This window comes from Malus domestica, chromosome 11 (genome assembly GCF_042453785.1).
Source record: "Malus domestica chromosome 11, GDT2T_hap1".
Classification (NCBI taxonomy): domain Eukaryota; kingdom Viridiplantae; phylum Streptophyta; class Magnoliopsida; order Rosales; family Rosaceae; genus Malus; species Malus domestica.
In genome coordinates, this window is record NC_091671.1 from 10088481 (window position 1) to 10107291 (window position 18811).

Consider the following 18811-nt stretch of genomic DNA (forward strand, 5'->3'; position numbering starts at 1 on the left):
CGAAAAATCTTGATATTTCAGTCATTTCTTAATCGAATTACCTCAAATTTGTCCCAAAATGAAGCTTGTAACTAGAAGAACAAAACCTTACCAATTTCAAGGCTTGAAATCCACGGAATCTCGACGGAGAAAACTCGATAATCTGGCCAAAACTTACAACTCGTCAAACTCGACTTCCCGACGTCCAAATTATTTGGTTTTTCTTCTCCGATCTTTGTAAGGACATTCGAAAGCTTCCTACAAGCTTAAAATCTCTTGAAACATCCATAATTACGACCACATGAACATTACCTCAAAACTGGGATATCGGTTCCTCGGGTTTTCAAAGTTTTCAAGTCCTAAAAATGATACGAATGGACTCAGGAGCTTGTAGGGAACAAGAATATTTCCTTTTTAACGTCGATCCGTGAAGAAACATGTTGGTTCGAAGATGGTCCGTACAATGGTACGGACGATGGCAGAAATCCGAGAAAGGGAGGGTCAACGGGTTGTGTTTTTGTGTGTGTATGGATGTGTGTGGTCCTAATTGGCTACCAAACAGCACAAACAAATTCCTTTAGTTCCAAATACTTAGGAATAAAAAGGATTGGTCCAAAATAATTAGAACTTAGCATATTGGTCCACCACCCAAGTCTAAACCACACAACACAACTCAAAACGTCCAAGGCATTTAAGTAATTTCAGACCGTCGAGGGTAAAATAATAAACATATCTGGGACTGACTATGACAAATATCCACTTAGATAAACACACATAATATCACCTACTGATCTTGAAGGTGATATTATGAAGAATTCACTTAATTAAACCTCATAATATCACCTACTAATCTTGAAGGATTCACTTAATTAAACTCATAATCCCATAAAGTTCGTACCAAATAAAATCATAGTTAAAATAAACACACATATCACCCTTGTTAGCTCATAAAATGGGAGCAATAATAAACTATATATAATGATGTGATTTGGCAAAATAAAATAATTTTATTTGAAGCATGTAAAAGTACGATTAGCCTTTAAACGAGAGTCCCATAAGGCCATCTCTATCTAAAGGGCTAAACATAGCCCTTTTTAGAAGTATAGAATTGCAAGAAATTATTCTTTAATAAACAGTATCATGTCACATTCATATACTATCTTCATCCGAATGAGCTAAATATACTCATCTTTAATAATTTATTAGCTATAAGTTTATTATTTAAATTTATTGGTTAATTTAATTAAACTACTACTTATACCATATTAAAATAAATTTATCTAGACATGAGTTTTTAATGCCATGTATTGTTAAATGAATAAGTTTCCAAATTTCTTATCTTTATGTATTCTCAATAATATTTCAGATATAATTTTTGAGGATTAAGAGGGTGTGAGAAATGGTTTAGAAATGAGATGGGTACTCATAGGAAAAAGTTAGAAACTTTTTGAATTAAAAAAAGAAAATAGTATATAGGTAACTGTTGGAGATTCAAATATAGTCGTTGGATTCTTTCAAACCTGATTGTTGAATTTGTAAACAGATTGTAGCTGTTGTTACTAGGCCCAACAAACGGGCTAGGTATCAGGCCAGCCAATCTGATGAGAGATTTTTCAGTGTGATCCGTACACGAGGTGGTACACTACGTGTCATTATACAATTTGTGGGATATGTGTGCTAAAAAAGTTAATAACTTAAAAAATAAAATTTCTCACCATTTCTATTAAAACATGTGGTGTACCACTTATGTTCCCGTCATAATTAAATTTTTTTCCAATCTGATGGCATTTTAGCCATGTTTTGGTCTAGTGGGCTCCATTGATATGAGTTTTGTCCAAATTAGACCATATTTTTGCTTTTTAGCTCTCTTCATTCGAAATGATTAAAATTAAATAACTTTTAAATTAGGGATTAAATTTTCACATTAAAATCGGGGGATCCCCTTCTTTTAATTAGGGGGTAACTTTTTATTGATTTCCTTTTTGGAATGTAGCAAAATAAATATTTCGATAAAGCTTTCTAAAAGATGGAAATAATTTGAAAAACTGATACCAATGAGAAACGACGCAAACATCTCATCGTCCATTGGCCAAGCAATCCTGTCCTAAAATAAATTTTGCTTTGACAAAAAATATGGCTTATTTTTAGCTACGTTTCGTGAAACATTATTTTAATCTTATTTTATCCATTGTAACTCAAAAGTCATTACTTTATTTCTAAAACTTAAAATTCATTTCATTTTGACTTTTGAACTCTCTCTCTCATCTTTAAAACTTATAGGACGTCTCCGGAAGCATATGTGAGGTCGAACACCCAATAAGCATATGTTACATGTATAGTAAATTTAATTATAAATCTTCATTATGCATTAACATTCAACAATCAAAGAATATTAAGTTGAATAAAAATTGAAGAGATGAAAAAAATAAAAAATAAAAAGAAATTGGTTAGCTTAGAGCACCCAAATCAAATTCACATAAGAAATTATCAAATCTAAGGACAATGTGGAGCGAATTTTGAGCTTTATAGAGTACAGGGTTTAGGCACTAAAATCATAGAAGTATGGTAGAAGTTACAATGTAGAACCCTAGAAATTGAATCAAGAAGCATATTAAGTCAACCGTTATGTGGTTTATTTCAGTTTCCTCGGGTAGTTACACAAGGAAATCTAGTACAACCCTAGAAATTAAGATAATCTAAGAATATGGGTCCATCCTTCATAATATAATAACCATCAAAACGAAAAGCCAATTTTTAAATGAGTACACATATTTTATGATTCATCAATCATTCAAGGTGGAAAATTGATATTCAAGGTAAGTGAACAAATGTATCTCTACTTCTTGTCATTGTCCCGGTCACATGGGACTTGAACTATACTCTCCACTTTTTAATGTAAATGTATCGCTATATTAAAAAAATTTATACAATAATTTTTGACAGATATTTGGATCATATCTCATTGATTCAATTTTTTTATTTTTCCGGAGATATATATACAAAGAGACGAACTTTCTTGTTGATGTCATTATTACATTTTTTTGCTAGCGGAAATTTGATTTAGTTAATTTCTGTTGTACTAAGAGCAATTCCACCCCTAAGGACTTTGCGCCAGCACCCAGCGCATTTATCCACTCAAATGAACAGTAACAGACTCCAATGAACAGTAATAGGCCAAGGCATCTCGACCCTTAAAAAAATGCGCTGGCACCTAGTGAAAAAATGTGCTGGCACAAACGATCTCCATCCCTACAAAATGCGCTGGCACCCAGCCCATTTAAAATATTTTTAAATTTTGTCTAAAAGAATAAAAAATAAAATAGTTTTAATTTCGGATAGGATTTTTAACCAATCTCGTCACGCCACATGTCATTATCTGAATGTACTATTTTGTGAATAGATTTCCGCTAAGATTTTCAACTAATCCCGACACGCCACGTGTCACTTCCGTTTTACAATAATTTAGCCAAGATTTCGATAAGATTTTCAACCAATCACGTCATGCCACGTGTCATTATCTGAACGTACTATTTTGTGGATAGATTTCCGATAATATTTTCGACCAATCCCGACACGCCATGTGTCACTTCCGGTTTACAATAATTTAGCCAAGATTTCGATAAGATTTTCAACCAATCACGTAGTGCCACGTGGCATTTCCAGAACCTCATCCTTTCTTTTTTTGTCCATATAAACCCTACATCCCTACATCCATCCTCACACCAAGCTCAATCCTTCTTTTTAGCTCAGAATCCTTGTTCATCGTTTTCAAATCTTGAGTTCTTATTACAATGTCTTCTTTAAGAAGGGTGTATAAACAGTTGCAGGAGCAACAACAAAGGTTGTTGGCACAACAGGTAGAATTGGCCAATCTCGAGGAAGGTGGAGGTGGAGGTGGAGATGAGGCTTTCTTCATGGAGGAGGATGAGGATGATCATCATAGAAGGCAGAAGGCCTCACATTGAAGACCTTGACTAGTTCTTCCAACAAGTAAAGGATGCGTTGAGTTTTTTCCAACGACCTTGAAGACCTTGACTAGTTCTGGCGTTTTCTCCATGTACATCGCAAAACGCTTTCGTAATTTTACTCCACATTTCTCGCTTATCCATCTCATTACCCGTAATTGGGTCATGAGTAGTGTGAACCCAACATTCACACAACGTAATATCTTCAATGAGCTTCCACGAAGACATTTTTTTATCTTAAAGTGTAGAAAATATTGAAATGTAGATAGTATAGAAAGTGTAGAAAATATTGAAATGTGGTGTAAAGGTGGAAGATGAGGGTTAGGTATTTATAGGAAAAAATTTAACATTTTTCAAAATTTTCTGTAATTTTTTTAAAATTTTCTGTATTTTTTAATAATTTTTCTGTATTTTTTAATAATTTTTAATGAATTTTAATATAGTTAATTAATCTGGACCGTTGGATTTGAAAAATATTCAAATCCAAGAGACAGGGAGTTGCCACGTGGCCAACGGTCATATTTCTGACCGTTGGGCCTTTTTTTTTTTTTTTATAACTTTTTTGTGAAAAAAATGTGGACCGTTGATCTTTGATCCGACGGTCTATTTTAAAAGTAAAATTTAAATTTTTTTTACCGTTGGAAATCCAATGGTCTAGAAAACTAGCCGTTGGAAATCCAACGGCACAAAGGGAGCCACGTCGCCAACTTGGGGGAGGGGGAACTGAGTGCGCCTGCACGCGGGCCCGCGCTCTGAAATCCTGTCGGGCACTCGCGCCATGCCTCCGTGAAGCGCACGCGCCAGGCAAACAACCCAGCTTCTTGCTCAGTCTCTTTTGGGCTGGTCCAGAGCCCAGCTCGAGCTGGGTACCAGTCAAATTGAGGGGGTGGACTTGGTTGACAGGGCGCTGGCCTTGTTTTTATGCTGGGTCCTGGGCAAAGTCCACTCCGGTGGAATTGCTCTAAGGCTTCAAACTTAACCCTTTTTTTTGTATTTTTTTTATAAACAAAAACACAATTGCCCTTGAATTTTAGACTATTTTTTGTAAATAAAATTTGGGTGGTGCTATCCACACGCTTATTTTTATCTCTGACATATCCATTGTTAATTTATGTTCATTAATCTTATTCAATTCATTGGTCCTAATGACAGGAAATTGAAAAAGGTGTGTGAGAGGTAAAAAGGGGTGTGAGGATAGAACCACCCTAAAATTTTCATATAATAGCATTAAAAATAGGGTGGTTCTATCCACACACCTATTTTTTACTTCTCTTACATCTGTCTCAATTTTTGGTCGTTAGATCAAATGAATTGAAGAAGATTAATGAACAAAAATTAACAAAGATAGTTGCGTACGTTATACTGCAAGATTGTGTCATGGTGGCATTTATATTGCACTAACAAGTACATAAAGATATATATAAGGAAAACAAATTGCAATTACAAACTACAAACTAATATTGGTTTCGTATAATATTTTATTTTTCAAAATCTTAATTTTTCATGTTTCATGTGTTATGGATACGAACACATTTTTTAACCCTCAATCTTGACGGGATCCACTTAAATTGATAATCTCACCCTCTAATATCCACTTAGATAAACACACATAATATCACCTACTAATCTTGAAGGTGATATTATGAAGAATTCACTTAATTAAACCTCATAATATCACCTACTAAACTTGAAGGATTCACTTAATTAAACTCATAATCCCACAAAGTTCGTACCAAATAAAATCATAGTTAAAATAAACACACATATCACCCTTGTTAGCTCATAAAATGGGAGCAATAATAACCTATATATAATGATGTGATTTGGCAAAATAAAATAATTTTGGCAAAATAAAATAATTTTATTTGAAGCATGTAAAAGTACGATTAGCCTTTAAACGAGAGTCCCATAAGGCCATCTCTATCTAAAGGGCTAAACATAGCCCTTTTTAGAAGTATAGAACTGCAAGAAATTATTCTTTAATAAACAGTATCATGTCATATACATATACTATCTTCATCCGAATGAGCTAAATATACTCATCTTTAATAATTTATTAGCTATAAGTTTATTATTTAAATTTATTGGTTAATTTAATTAAACTACTACTTATACCATATTAAAATAAATTTATCTAGACATGAGTTTTTAATGCCATGTATCGCTAAATGAGTAAGTTTCCAAATTTCTTATCTTTATGTATTCTCAATAATATTTTAGATATAATTTTTGAGGATTAAGAGGGTGTGAGAAATGGTGTAGAAATGAGATGGGTATTCATATGAAAAAGTTGGAACTTTTTGAATTAAACAAAAGAAAATAGTATACAGGTAACTGTTGGAGATTCAAATATGGTCGTTGGATTCTTTCAAACCTGACTGTTGAATTTGTAAACAGACTGCAGCTGCTGTTACTAGGCCCAACAAACGGGCTAGGTATCAGGCCAAGCTTGGCCAATCTGATGAGAGATTTTTCAGTGTGATCAGTACACGCAGTGGTACACCACGTTTCACTATACAAATAGTGAGATATGTGTGTTAAAAAGTTAATAACTTAAAAAATAAAATTTCCCATCACTTTTATTAAAACACGTGGTGTACAACTTATGTTTCCGTCACAATTAAATTTTTTTCCAATCTGATGGCATTTTGGCCATGTTTTGATCTAGTGGGCTCCATTGATATGAGTTTTGTCCAAATTAGACCATATTTTTGCTTTTTAGCTCTCTTCATTCGAAATGATCAAAATTAAATAACTTTTGAATTAGGGATTAAATTTTCACATTAAAATCGGGGGATCCCCTTCTTTTAATTAGGGGGTAACTTTTTGTTGATTTCCTTTTTGGAATGTAGCAAAATAAATATTTCGATCAAGCTTTCTAAAAGATGGAAATAATTTGAAAAACTGATACCAATGAGAAACGACGCAAACATCTCACCGTTGATTGGCCAAGCAATCCTGTCCTAAAATAAATTTTGCCTTTGACAAAAAATATGGCTTATTTTTAGCTACGCTTCGTAGAACGTTATTTTAATCTTACTTTATCCATTGTAACCCAAAAATCATCACTTTATTTGTAAAACTCAAAATTTGTTTCATTTTGACTTTTGAACTCTCTCTCTCATCTTTGAAACTTATGGGTCATCTCCGGAAGCATACGTGAGATCGAACACCCAATAAGCCTATATTACGTGTATACTAAATTTAATTATAAATCTTCATTATGCATTAACATTCAACAATAAAAGAATATTAAGTTGAAGAAAAATTGAAGAGATGAAAAAAAATAAAAAATAAAAAGAAATTGATTAGCTTAGAGCACCCAAATCAAACTCACATAAGAAAATAACAAATCTAAGGACAATGTGGAGCGAATTTTGAGTTTTATAGAGACGACTTTCAAGTTTCAGGTGGCAAGATGGAATCAAATTCGAGTTTCAGGTGGCAAAGTATAGCGAACTTTGATTTTGAGAGTATAAAGTGACGGTTTTTGAGTTACAGAGAGCAAAGTGATACTAAAATTAAGTTCATGAGACATAACTAAAAATAAGTCAAAAAATAAATAAATCTTGCCATTATCAACCAATAATGGAGGCAGCATGTGGCTTTTTACCACAATAATGAAAATAATTTGAGCTCTTGTATGATGACGTGAATTCAAATTTTGTCGGTGACTAATATAACATAAAATATAACAAAATATATTGTTTAATAAGAAAAAAAAAAAAAAAACAACCAATAATGGAGGCGCATTACTCTCATCGTGCTCCGCCGCTATACAAAAACACGTCTCATCAAGACAAGGTGGGACGGGGGAGGAAATATTTCATTTTAAAGAGGGGTATTTATGGGAAGTTACCATATACAAACAAAGTAAAACCGCGTAAAATCCTCCACTCAAAAAAATAGCAAAGCTTCCGTAATCATTTGAGAATTGAGTGGGAAATTTTATTTCATTTATTTTTTATTTTTAGAAAAAAGAGGGAAATAAATTAAATGATTTTTAAAAGGATTAACTGGAGTTTTCTTTTTTGTTACAATTGAGAGTTTTGAACTCGAATTTAGCCTATATGTACATTTATTCTCGCGATTGGGTAATCCAGGTAAATTTAACGTATTAAAAAATAATTAAAAAAGAATACAAAAAAGAGAAAACGAGAGTGAAAAATCATTAAAATAAACCGTTCAGAATTTTCTTATAAAATGTAGAATATAAAATATTTTGTTTTGGGTAAGACACAGGAACCTCTAAAAAAAAATTAATTGAATTAATTAATTTCTTAATTTTCTTTGATTTGGACTGGGGCTTTTATGGATCCTTATGAAAAAGCCATCTCTCTCTGTTGTCTTATTTGCCTCATTTTCCTTCTATAAATGTCACATTCCACCCTGCTTTAACTCCTAATTCTCTGATTTTCCTCTTCCCTTCCTCCTCCCTTCTTCCATTTTTCTCACCAGAGAGGTTGAAACTCCTCCAATGGAGGAACTGGATTCTCTGTGGACTACTTGCCCTGAGGTGGGTCCCTCCTCATTCTTCTTCTGAGTGCCATTTTTTGTTGGGTTCTTTTTTTGCTGCTGCAGTTTCATCAAAGTTTGCTGCTTTTTCTGCTTCAATTGTGTGTGTTTTATGGTGGTTTTTCTACTTCCTGCTGTATTATTCTCACATTCAATTGCAAATGCTTCCCTTCATTGCCTCTTTCGATTCGTATTTCGGTTCTTTTATGTGAATTTAATTGTTAGTGATGGATCTTCCATATCTGAGAGGACTTCAACCATTAAAGTCTTCAGTTTTTCCGAATTTTTGGTCTCTATGAAACATTAGTCTGTACTTGGCATGCAAGTCCCGCAGTCTCATTAGAAGTCATCGTTCTTGTGAATGCAAATTTTGTTTCTTTGTTTTTCTCCACAACACGACGTTTCTATTAGGAAATATTCTAATCTTCATGCACAGAATTCAAACAAAAGGCGGCCACGTTGTCCTGTCCAACTGACCTAACTTGCGTCGTGTTCAATAAGTTCATATGTCAATTAATTGGCTTTAATTTTTCTTTATACAAACTATGGTAAATGTGTACCTCTTCTATTAATATATGTTATGAACACAATATGCAGAATTTGAGAACCAATGTGTTTGTAGTATTGATGGACCCAGTTCTCTGATTTCGGTTACAGGGGTAGATTTTAATGGAGTTTCTTTATATATTAACCCTTTTTTTTTCACACCCCCTTTTCTCTTTTCTTCAAAAAGATAAGCAGGATTTGTTGACCAGGACGTGGGATTTTCATGGGCTCTTTTTGGGATTTCACTGTCTCCTAACCTTTGAAATAGTTGCTTTCCGTTTTCCACCATGATTTTGTTTTGAATCTTTTGATCCTCCTTTCGTTACCTGTTGAGAATTGGTGGGTTTGGTGTTCATGCTTGAGTTTGAAACTGTGACCCTTGATGTTTGTTTTGGTTTGTTTGGTCTCGAAAATGTTTTAGAGTGTGATAGTCGCACAGTCAGATGTTACTAATTCACGTGTTATGATATGAGTTTATGTATTCTTTCGGATTCTACTATGTTTAGAATTGTTATGTTTTTTTTCTAGGTTCAATTTTATTATTTTGATGGAATTGAAACTCATTTCTTGAATCCTGTTTTGAATTGACAGAGCGCTGATGAGTTGAAGGAGAAGCTTCTGTACACAACCCTTGAGCTAGAATCAGTAAAAACACGCGCAACGGATGAAATCCGAAAAAGCGAGGAGAATGTGAAGAAACTAGTCAATCTTCTAAACGTTGCATCCAAAGAAAGAGATGATGCTGTAGATCAGCTACGAAAGCTGGTAAACAAGATCATGCCTTCAGGTCCAATGGAACTCCCCCTCAACATGTTTCCTCATGAAAGTACACTTTTGCTTCCCACCAAGGCAAACTCAAGCATAACTGAATCCAACAGCCTCTCTGAAACCTACAATCCCCAAAAATCGCACGTCTCTTCCTCTGTGGACTCCTTATTCGATGCCGTTTCTTCACCCGAGTTTTCGAACATAAACATGGCTGAATCCGGCTGCATTCCTTTTGTGAAGCAGCAGCCTCGGGTGCAAGAATATAATGGTACTGCATCTGCTGGTGTAGTCTCAGGGATGATCAAACCCGACCCGGCTTCTGAAGTGATTGACAACTTTGTGAAAGGAAAGATTTTGCCTAAACAGGGAAAGCTCTTGCAGACTGTGATGGAAGCCGGTCCACTGCTCGAGACTCTTCTTGTTGCTGGGCCAATGCCTCGTTGGCGAAACCCCCCGCCTTTGCAGCCCTTCAAAATCCCACCTTTTTCAATCAAAGGCTGTGAAGCTGCTGCAAGCTTTAACCAGAAACCAGTGGGAAATACTAGTTATGTTGTCCATAAGCCAATCAACTCGGCATCATATCCTGAGATGTCTCGCGGCTTTTCGCAGACATGTTCGGCTTCCATGTTGAACTTCAACAATGGTGGTGCTTCCATCTCACGCCTGAACAATGCAAGGATGTTGGCTTCAAATTCCGGCATTGACCACCAATTTTCGATTGGCAAGCGGCAGAGGCTTCAATGATAGTATGGTGAACTTTTGCTTCTTAATTTTTAGTGTAAAAAATTGAAGTTTGGGAGGTTTGAAGGTGTAGAAATGAGATACTTTTGTTTTTGGGTTCAACTTTAAATGACATGGCCATTTAACTTCAGTTTTACCCTTTTTGGCTTCTCTTTATGTACATCAAGATGCTTCTGTTTGCCAGTTCATTTGCATAGGGAAAAATAATAAGCAAAGACCGTATTGGTCCAACACTACATGCACCAAATCAAATACTAAAATTTTGGATCCCAACTTATGCGACGGTGTTTCATTTGTCCCTTAACGGTATAATCACGTCAAGCTTTATGTAGCATATAGTAATTACCATCTTTCTTTATTGGGAGCCACTCGATTTAGATTGTTTGCATCTTTAAATTTAGATGTTTGCTCTTACACTGCATGAGATTAGTGGAAGCTTGGGTAGGGCTAAACATTCAGAATCTCATGCTTTTGTGAGAGTTGCTCTACAGACGGCCCTACACAAGTTTTTCTCGTAATGCTCGTCACCAACTAATGGTGGAAACCAAATCCTCCTGCAATTTGGAGGAATGGAGTATGTTTATACCATATTTAGGGCCTCGTATTTAGATCTCGTACAAATACTCAGAGGACTTAAATGTAATTATGGGATAAAGGAAGGGGCAAATATGTAATAAGTGAGGAGTCCTTATTCTATAAAAGGACTCCTCATCCTAACAATTAGGGGAGGCCTCACTCTCACTCTCAGAGGCCATTTCTGGAGCCTTCTCACCCCTTTCAACGCTCTCACTTCTAGAGCTCTCTCTCCCCCTCACTTCTCAGAGAAATATAATACAATCAGTGTGGACGTAGCCCAAACATTGGGGTGAACCACGATAACTCTTGTGTCATTTACATTTTATGCAGATTCACGGTCGGATTTACGTTGTTCCAAGACATCCAGTTTTGTGCATCAACATTTGGCGCCGTCTGTGGGAATCGATACGAAAAGTTGTGTCGGTTCTCTTTCATTTTTTTCCCTCCCCCGTGAATATGCATAAACACCAAACCAAAATCCTAGTCCCATCTCTCTTTCTAGAAGCCCGGAAATGGGTAAGCAGAACAAACACAGACTCTAGATCTCTCTCTCTCTCTCAAAATCCCTCTACACTTCGCCGCCACCACATTTTAGCACCGCCGTCTCTGTTTCCAACGAAGCCACCCGCCCAGAAGCAGCCCCAAGTTTCCCATTTCACCGCCCGAACTTCTCTTCGGTTTTGCAAGAGGCAGAAAGAAGTATGGTTTTGACAAACTTCATACTGACAGTCGATGGTGTAGGCGCGGTGATTTTTATGCTGAGGGGTGATGTGCGACAATTAGCTACCATCTTCACCGTCATTTACAGAGGTTCTTAGCCCTTCTGGATTTACGATACAGTTGTGATGTTCTGCCATTGAAGCTCCTGCTTTCGAAACGCGAAAACTTGCCCGTCTCCGCCGGCGACAACCATCGTCGATCTAAACGAGAAGTTGCTGGTTCAGTGCGCCAGCTACCTCAGCCTTCAGGACCTCTCTAACTTCGTCTAGACCTGCAACTATCTCAAAAATGTCGCATATTTCGACTCCATCTGGCAGCGCTCCTACAGGGAGCGGTGGCCGAGGCAACAACAGTCCTCCGTCTGGGTTCTTGCAGATCCAATTTCAGGCAATAACAGGCGGCTCGGCTTCAAACAACAATTTCTGGTATTTCTGCGATCTAAGAAAAGCAGATCTCGCGAGTTTCGATGGTGGTTGTAAAGGGAAGCAATGGGTTAAATCTTCAAGCTGCAGCGGCGGGTTCGATCTCCAAGACAGCTTCGGTCGATGAGGGGTTGATAGATCAGTTTCGATGCATGCGGTAGTTTGACAATAGATTGTCGCACGGTGCAGGAATACAATCCAGTAGGCGTGCGACACAAAACGAGAGAGAAACCGCATGGTAGAGAGATTCTAGAAACATCTGCAAGAAAGCTCATTCTCAGTGACGGGACTAAAGTTGTTGTCAAGAACAAAGGAGTGGAGACAGCGCAGGAGCCAGCATTACACAGCACTTGGCCTTACGGATCAAGGACAGAGAAGGAGTGGAGAGATAAAGAAAAGCAAATGGGTGGTGTCTGTCCAAGCAACTGTCATTCTAGAGAAAAGCAAAAAAAAAAAAGCAATGGCAATTAAAAACTTAAAGTCAGATGGTTTCCAAAGGCCAAAGAACATGGGTGGACAGGTATAATTGCGGAAGACCAGAGATAATTGTGAGGGACTCGTGGACCATGCAGAAAGGAAAAGCATAAAGGAAAAGAAAAAGTAAAAGCAAAAGCTTCGCAGCCATCTGCCATTCCACTACCCAACCTTCAATTGTGCAGATACCATCCTATTATCCAACCATTTACCATACTTACCTTCTACAACAGTATTTTTGAATGATGTAATTTATTATTTTTTGGAGACATCTGTAGAAACCCCATCCGAGGGTAATATGTATGAACCCCATCAGAGGGTAAAAAAAAAAAAAAAAAAAAAAAAAAAGAACAACGACAAGCCCAAAATAAATGGGTTGGACTGGAATGTTGCGTGGAGGGCAAAGGCCCATAGGCCTGAAATAGCACCAACCAGGTCATCAAAAGTACGCCCAGTACTCCACAATTATTCGACAACCTGCCGCTATTACCACCAATCAGGTGATCAAAAGTACGCCCAGTACTTCAAGTCATACATGAGCATTACTCATGTCAATCATACATAAAACATTCATGAACATCACTCATCCAATCATACATAAACATTCATGAGCATCACTCATGTCAACATTCATGAGCATTACTCATGTCAACATCCATGAGCATCACTCATGTCAATCAACATAAACATCCATAAGCATCACTCATGTCAACATCCATGAGCATCACTCATGTCAATCAACATAAACATGCATGAGCATCACTCATGTCAAATCAGCTTCAAAGACTTCATTTACAGAGCTCTAGCTTCAAAGACTTCATTTACAGAGCTCTAGCTTCAAAAGCTTCATTTACAGAGCTCTAGCTTCAAAAGCTTCATTTACAAGAGCTCTAGCTTCAAAGACTTCATTTACAGAGCTCTAGCTTCAAAAGCTTCATTTACAAGAGCTCTAGCTTCAAAGACTTCATTTACAGAGCTCTAGCTTCAAAAGCTTCATTTACAAAAGCTCTAGCTTTAAAAGCTTCATTTACAGAGCTCTAGCTTCAAAAGCTTCATTTACAAAAGCTCTAGCTTCAAAGACTTCATTTACAGAGCTCTAGCTTCAAAGACTTCATTTACAGAGCTCTAGCTTCAAAAGCTTCATTTACAAAAGCTCTAGCTTTAAAAGCTTCATTTACAGAGCTCTAGCTTCAAAGCTTCACTTGCAAAGCTTCACCTACAAAGCTTCACCTACAAAGCTTCAATGCAAGGTATACAAATATCGCCTCCTAACAACCGCCACTTCGGCCCATACATGGATTCAATTTGAAGTCTCCAGCCAACAGACTCTATTGACCGAAGACTTGGGGGACTACATTATGTACCATATATTGGGCCTCAACTGGGCCTCATGAAAAATACTTGGGGGACTCTAACCCATTATTTATGTATTAAGGAGCGAGCCCTTATTCTATAAAAGGGACTCCCTCACCATCATTAGAGAGCATCAACTCTAGCCCATCATTCATGTATTGAGGAGCGAGCCCTTATTCTATAAAGGGGACTCCCTCACCTTCAAACGCCGCAAGCCGAGCCAACCAAGGCAACACAAGCTACAAGCAAAGCGGCCTCGCAACATGTGCTACTTCTAGTTGAGCATCATTTCAGATTGGGCACCGCCTCATATCAAGCATTAGTTCTAGACGACATCTAGTTACTTCGGCCCACACATGGACTGAATTTCAAGTCTCCAGCCAAAAGACTCTCTTGACTGAAGACTTGGGGGACTACTGTTTATACCATATTTAGGGCCTCGTATTTAGATCTCGTACAAATACTCAGGGGACTTAAATGTAATTATGGGATAGAGGAAGGGGCAAATATGTAATAAGTGAGGAGTCCTTATTCTATAAAAGGACCCCTCACCCTCACAATTGGGGAGAGGCTCATTCTCACCCTCAGAGGCCATTTCTGAAGCTTCTCTCAACGCTCTCACTCTTAGAGCTCTCTCTCTCCCTCACTTCTCAGAGAAATACAATACAATCAGTGTGGACGTAGCCCAAACCTTGGGGTGAACCACGATAACTCTTGTGTCATTTACATTAAATGCAGATTCACGGTCGGATTTACGTTGTACCAAGACCATCCGGTTTTGTGCATCAACAGAGTAGAAAATAAAACTGACCATTGCAACTAGCGAAAGGTACAAATCTGTACTCTTAGTTCTCGTGTGAAACTTCCCTCCAAGGTTCCGGGTCATTTAACAAAACCAGAACCCAAAACAAAACCAGAATCCCACTTTGATATTATCTACAACAAAACAAACATATTAAGCAGCTCTTACAATTTTGAAATCCTTGATATCCTCACGTCAGCCTTCAAATATGTCCTCATATGTTTGTTTTCATTGATTTAATCGTTTTAATATCATTAATTAAACAGTTTTTGTTTGCTAATCATCCCTATTTAATCAGCAAGGCAGCCTAATACAAAGCCCTTTTGGAAAAACATTTTGGTAATTAGTCTCTAATTACATAACTTTTAGTTAGATTAGTATGTCTTCATGGATCGTAGCTTCTGTTGCTACTATTTCCAGCTTCACCCTCCTCTTCGCTTACTACAAGATACTCCAACGCCTTTGTAGACGACTTCAGAGCACAGGCTTCTCGAGAAACCCGAACCTAAGGCCTGTACCGAACGAGTTCAACCTAGACGATGCCTGGCTCGAGTCTCAGAGCAACGGACTGGACTTCTCGGTCGCTCGGTCTCTTCCCGTGACTCAGTTCAAGAAGAAAGATGAAGTTGAGGATGCCGAACGGAGGCCTGGCCAGAGCTACACAGACTGCGCAATCTGCTTAGGGGAGTTCGAAGACGGGGAATGGATAAAAGAACTACCGAAATGCTCCCATGAATTCCACATTGCTTGCATAGACATTTGGTTTGCGTCTCACTCAAACTGTCCCATATGCAGATCACAGGTCTATGATCCTATGCATGATTCTCCTGTTCCCACGCAAACTCCGGAAGAAACATTGAGCCGAGATGAAACCGAAGAAGGGGCGTCGCATTTCGAAATGCTGCGATCGTCCACCATGACGTGAAGCAAGATATGCTCATTGATTTTTTTTCCCAATTCAAAAGGATTAGAGAAACAATGACTTGCATAGATACTCAAGATATGCTCAATATATTTTCGACACTGTCGTACATGTTATGCTATCAGACTTCGAAGAGATTCACTCATTCAAACAGGAATCCACATTAATATCCGATTAATATAGTTAACTTGAAGCTTTCTTCAATTGGATCTTGCAAATGAAACTTGTGTTTGAAGCAACAACCCAGACACCTTTGTCTCAGTACCTACCTAGTCTGCCTACAAACATGACGGAAATTTAACGATTGCAAGACTTCCAACCACAGCCGGTAGCGATTCTCAATATGCAACACCGTCAGCCATACCGTCATTGTATGAACAGACTTACAATGAACGGCTGGATTCATAACACATTTAGTCATTAACCATTCGTTAATATGCAAAAATGTCATCGCATATGAAAACAGAAATAATGTGAGAACTGCAGTTATAACCACAAAAGATAAAAGACTAGTAATCGGATATCAAAAGGTGTTACAACTTCAAAACTAAAACAGAGCCACCGCAAACTCACAGAACTCCCCTCTTAGCGAAGCTTTGCCGCTAACTTAGATGATACCGATTTTGTTTGCCACATCCAAAGCATCGTAGTCAGGGGTTAGCCTAACATAAGCCTTTTTGGTACCATCGGGCCTGGATCAAAAAAAAAAAAATATTATCAGAAACAAGTATGGATCACAAGCCAGTAATCTTAATGAACTACGATGCCATAATTATTACAAAATTGAAACTATATACCCATTGAAAAAAAAAATGATCATTATTTTTCTCCGTTCACCACCACTAGTAACCTGTCATAATTGTACACATTTAAGGAAGTGTGTCCACACCAAGGTACTCGGATCAAATCATGAGCTACATATCTCATGCCTCATAAGCCTTCGAAAAATAAAGCAATTTGGACAAAGTCACACGGGACAGCTCATGCATCAAATATTAAAACTTGCAAAAAATGCATTAAACTAACATCTTGGCCGAAGTAAAAGAGCTTATACACAATTATTCTTGAAGGAGGTCTGTTTACATAATCAAGGCAACTTTGCAAAATTTTGAAAAAGAGACATCCGTTGTTCTTCTTTAGGCAGTATTCTAATGTCGAAATTGTACTAACCTGATCAAGGTATTCACTTTCTTGGTCTGAATGTCGTACATCTTCTTGACTGCATCCTTGATTTTCTTCTTGTCAGCACGTATGTCAACAATAAAGACCAAAGTGTTGTTATCTTCAATCTTCTTCATTGCAGACTCAGTGGTAAGAGGATATTTCAATATTTGATAATGATCAAGCTTGTTCCTCGGTGTAGCACTAATACGAGGGTACTTAGGGTTCCTCTCCTTTTTCAATGTCCTAGGGCGGTGAAATGTAACTGAGGTTCTGATCTTCTTAACTTTCTTAACAGCAGGGCCAGATTTCAAAGCCCTTGCAGCCTTCACGGCTTGTGACTTTGGGTCAGCCTTTTTTGAAACATCAGCTGCAAAAGATATGCACCGGTAAGACAGAACCTACTTAAAATTTTATCCATATAAATCTTCTCGTAGCTCATTGGAGAGGGGAAAGTCGTACGGGTACTTATGTGAAAGAACGTACTACACGCAATGAGTATGGGAATTAAGAGTGGAAAATGAATTTGCATCACCTACGGTTACTGATTAAACAAAACCCAAGCCATTGCAGAGCCAATTACATCTTGTCAATATCTACTGAAAGGAGCGATGAAAATTTGCCAAGTACAAGCTAACGTTAACAGGCATTGACCTATAACTAGAATGCTAGCAGACGAGTCGTAATTAAAACCCACACCAAAGATGTTCAAATCCAATTGACTATTAGCTTATAAATTTTATCTTCCAATTCCCTTGACACCCCTAGATTCTGACTGCACCGTGCACACGAAACTTAACAAAACTAAACTCCAAATTTTCCATTCGATTGGCTAAACAATTGAATTCTAACAGAGACCCTGTGACAGGTTTCATTCCTAACTATAAAAAAAAAAACTCCACAACTCATAAGCTCTAATCATTGATACATTCATGTGCAGTTAATGACTGCGATGTAAATAGGAAAAGGAAACATGTAGCGGTAAACTGAATATGACGGTGAAGATTTCTTTTGTTTAGCCGATTCCTCAAATTTCACAGCAGCCATTAATTTAGGAACGTATAAAGTTGTTCTTAGAACAATGAGAACTCACACAATGATTAAAGGTTAAAAAAAAGAAATTAGGGTTTTGCACAAACATAGAGCAATCTAACCCATTTGGTTCATCAGAAAATGCGGCATACAATCTTAGTTTCCATACCAACAAGAACCCAAGAGATCCACCTCCGACGACAATTCGGTTAATTTGAATTCATTTTTCACTAACTAATGCTAAGACTCATGCCAAGAGAAATAAAATATATCGAGATTTTGATGCAATAACTAGACTTTGCACCATTTTCTCAGCAACCAAACAGAAACATAGGAAAAAAAATTGAAGCACGACAAGATAATGAGAATGAAGGGGCAGTACCTTTACGTGGAGCCATTGATGCCGACGAAGAAGCTCTGGTTATATTCCCAAATCACCACCTGGAAACCCTAAAAGGACACACAGATAGATACAGCACGTAAATTTCAATACTTTCTCAGTTTTCAAAAGCGTGTGTCTGCAGAGAGCGAGACAGAGACCTGCCGGCGTGAAGCTGAACCAGTAGGGTTTACGGTGGAGGAGGAAGCAGGGGTTATATATGGAGTACTCGAAATTACATAAATGTCCACGTATGTTATTTGATTTACCCGCATGAGCATTGGGCTTTCTCGCGGGAATGTGGACCCGACTTGAAAACTCAGGCCGAAGTCCAATTGTATGGTTTGATGTAGCAATTTGTCTGAGAATCAGGGCCCGTTTTGGCTTCTCTAAAAAGCACTTTTGTTAGAAAAGCGTTGAAATTTTTATTCAAAGTCAAGTGCTTTCTCTAGCCCA

At 37.4% G+C, this 18811-nt stretch overlaps 2 protein-coding genes across 2 annotated transcripts; one reads left to right on the plus strand and one right to left on the minus strand.

Moving 5' to 3' along the window:
* The first annotated feature begins 8289 nt into the window (after positions 1 to 8289).
* LOC103422836 (uncharacterized) lies at positions 8290 to 10644 on the plus strand. The gene is made up of 2 exons (XM_029088436.2): positions 8290 to 8460; positions 9597 to 10644. Exons 1-2 carry the CDS (start codon positions 8422 to 8424, stop codon positions 10515 to 10517), a joined length of 960 nt encoding a protein of 319 aa, XP_028944269.1. The 5' UTR covers positions 8290 to 8421; the 3' UTR covers positions 10518 to 10644.
* A 5551-nt stretch (positions 10645 to 16195) lies between these two features.
* On the minus strand, positions 16196 to 18595 carry LOC103447756 (large ribosomal subunit protein uL23-like). Its single transcript, XM_008386956.4, has 4 exons — positions 18517 to 18595; positions 18359 to 18426; positions 16954 to 17314; positions 16196 to 16475 (listed from the first exon to the last, which is right to left on the minus strand). The coding sequence occupies exons 2-4, from the start codon at positions 18372 to 18374 to the stop codon at positions 16391 to 16393; spliced, it is 462 nt and encodes a 153-aa protein (XP_008385178.1). The 5' UTR covers positions 18375 to 18426; positions 18517 to 18595; the 3' UTR covers positions 16196 to 16390.
* Positions 18596 to 18811: the final 216 nt, after the last annotated feature.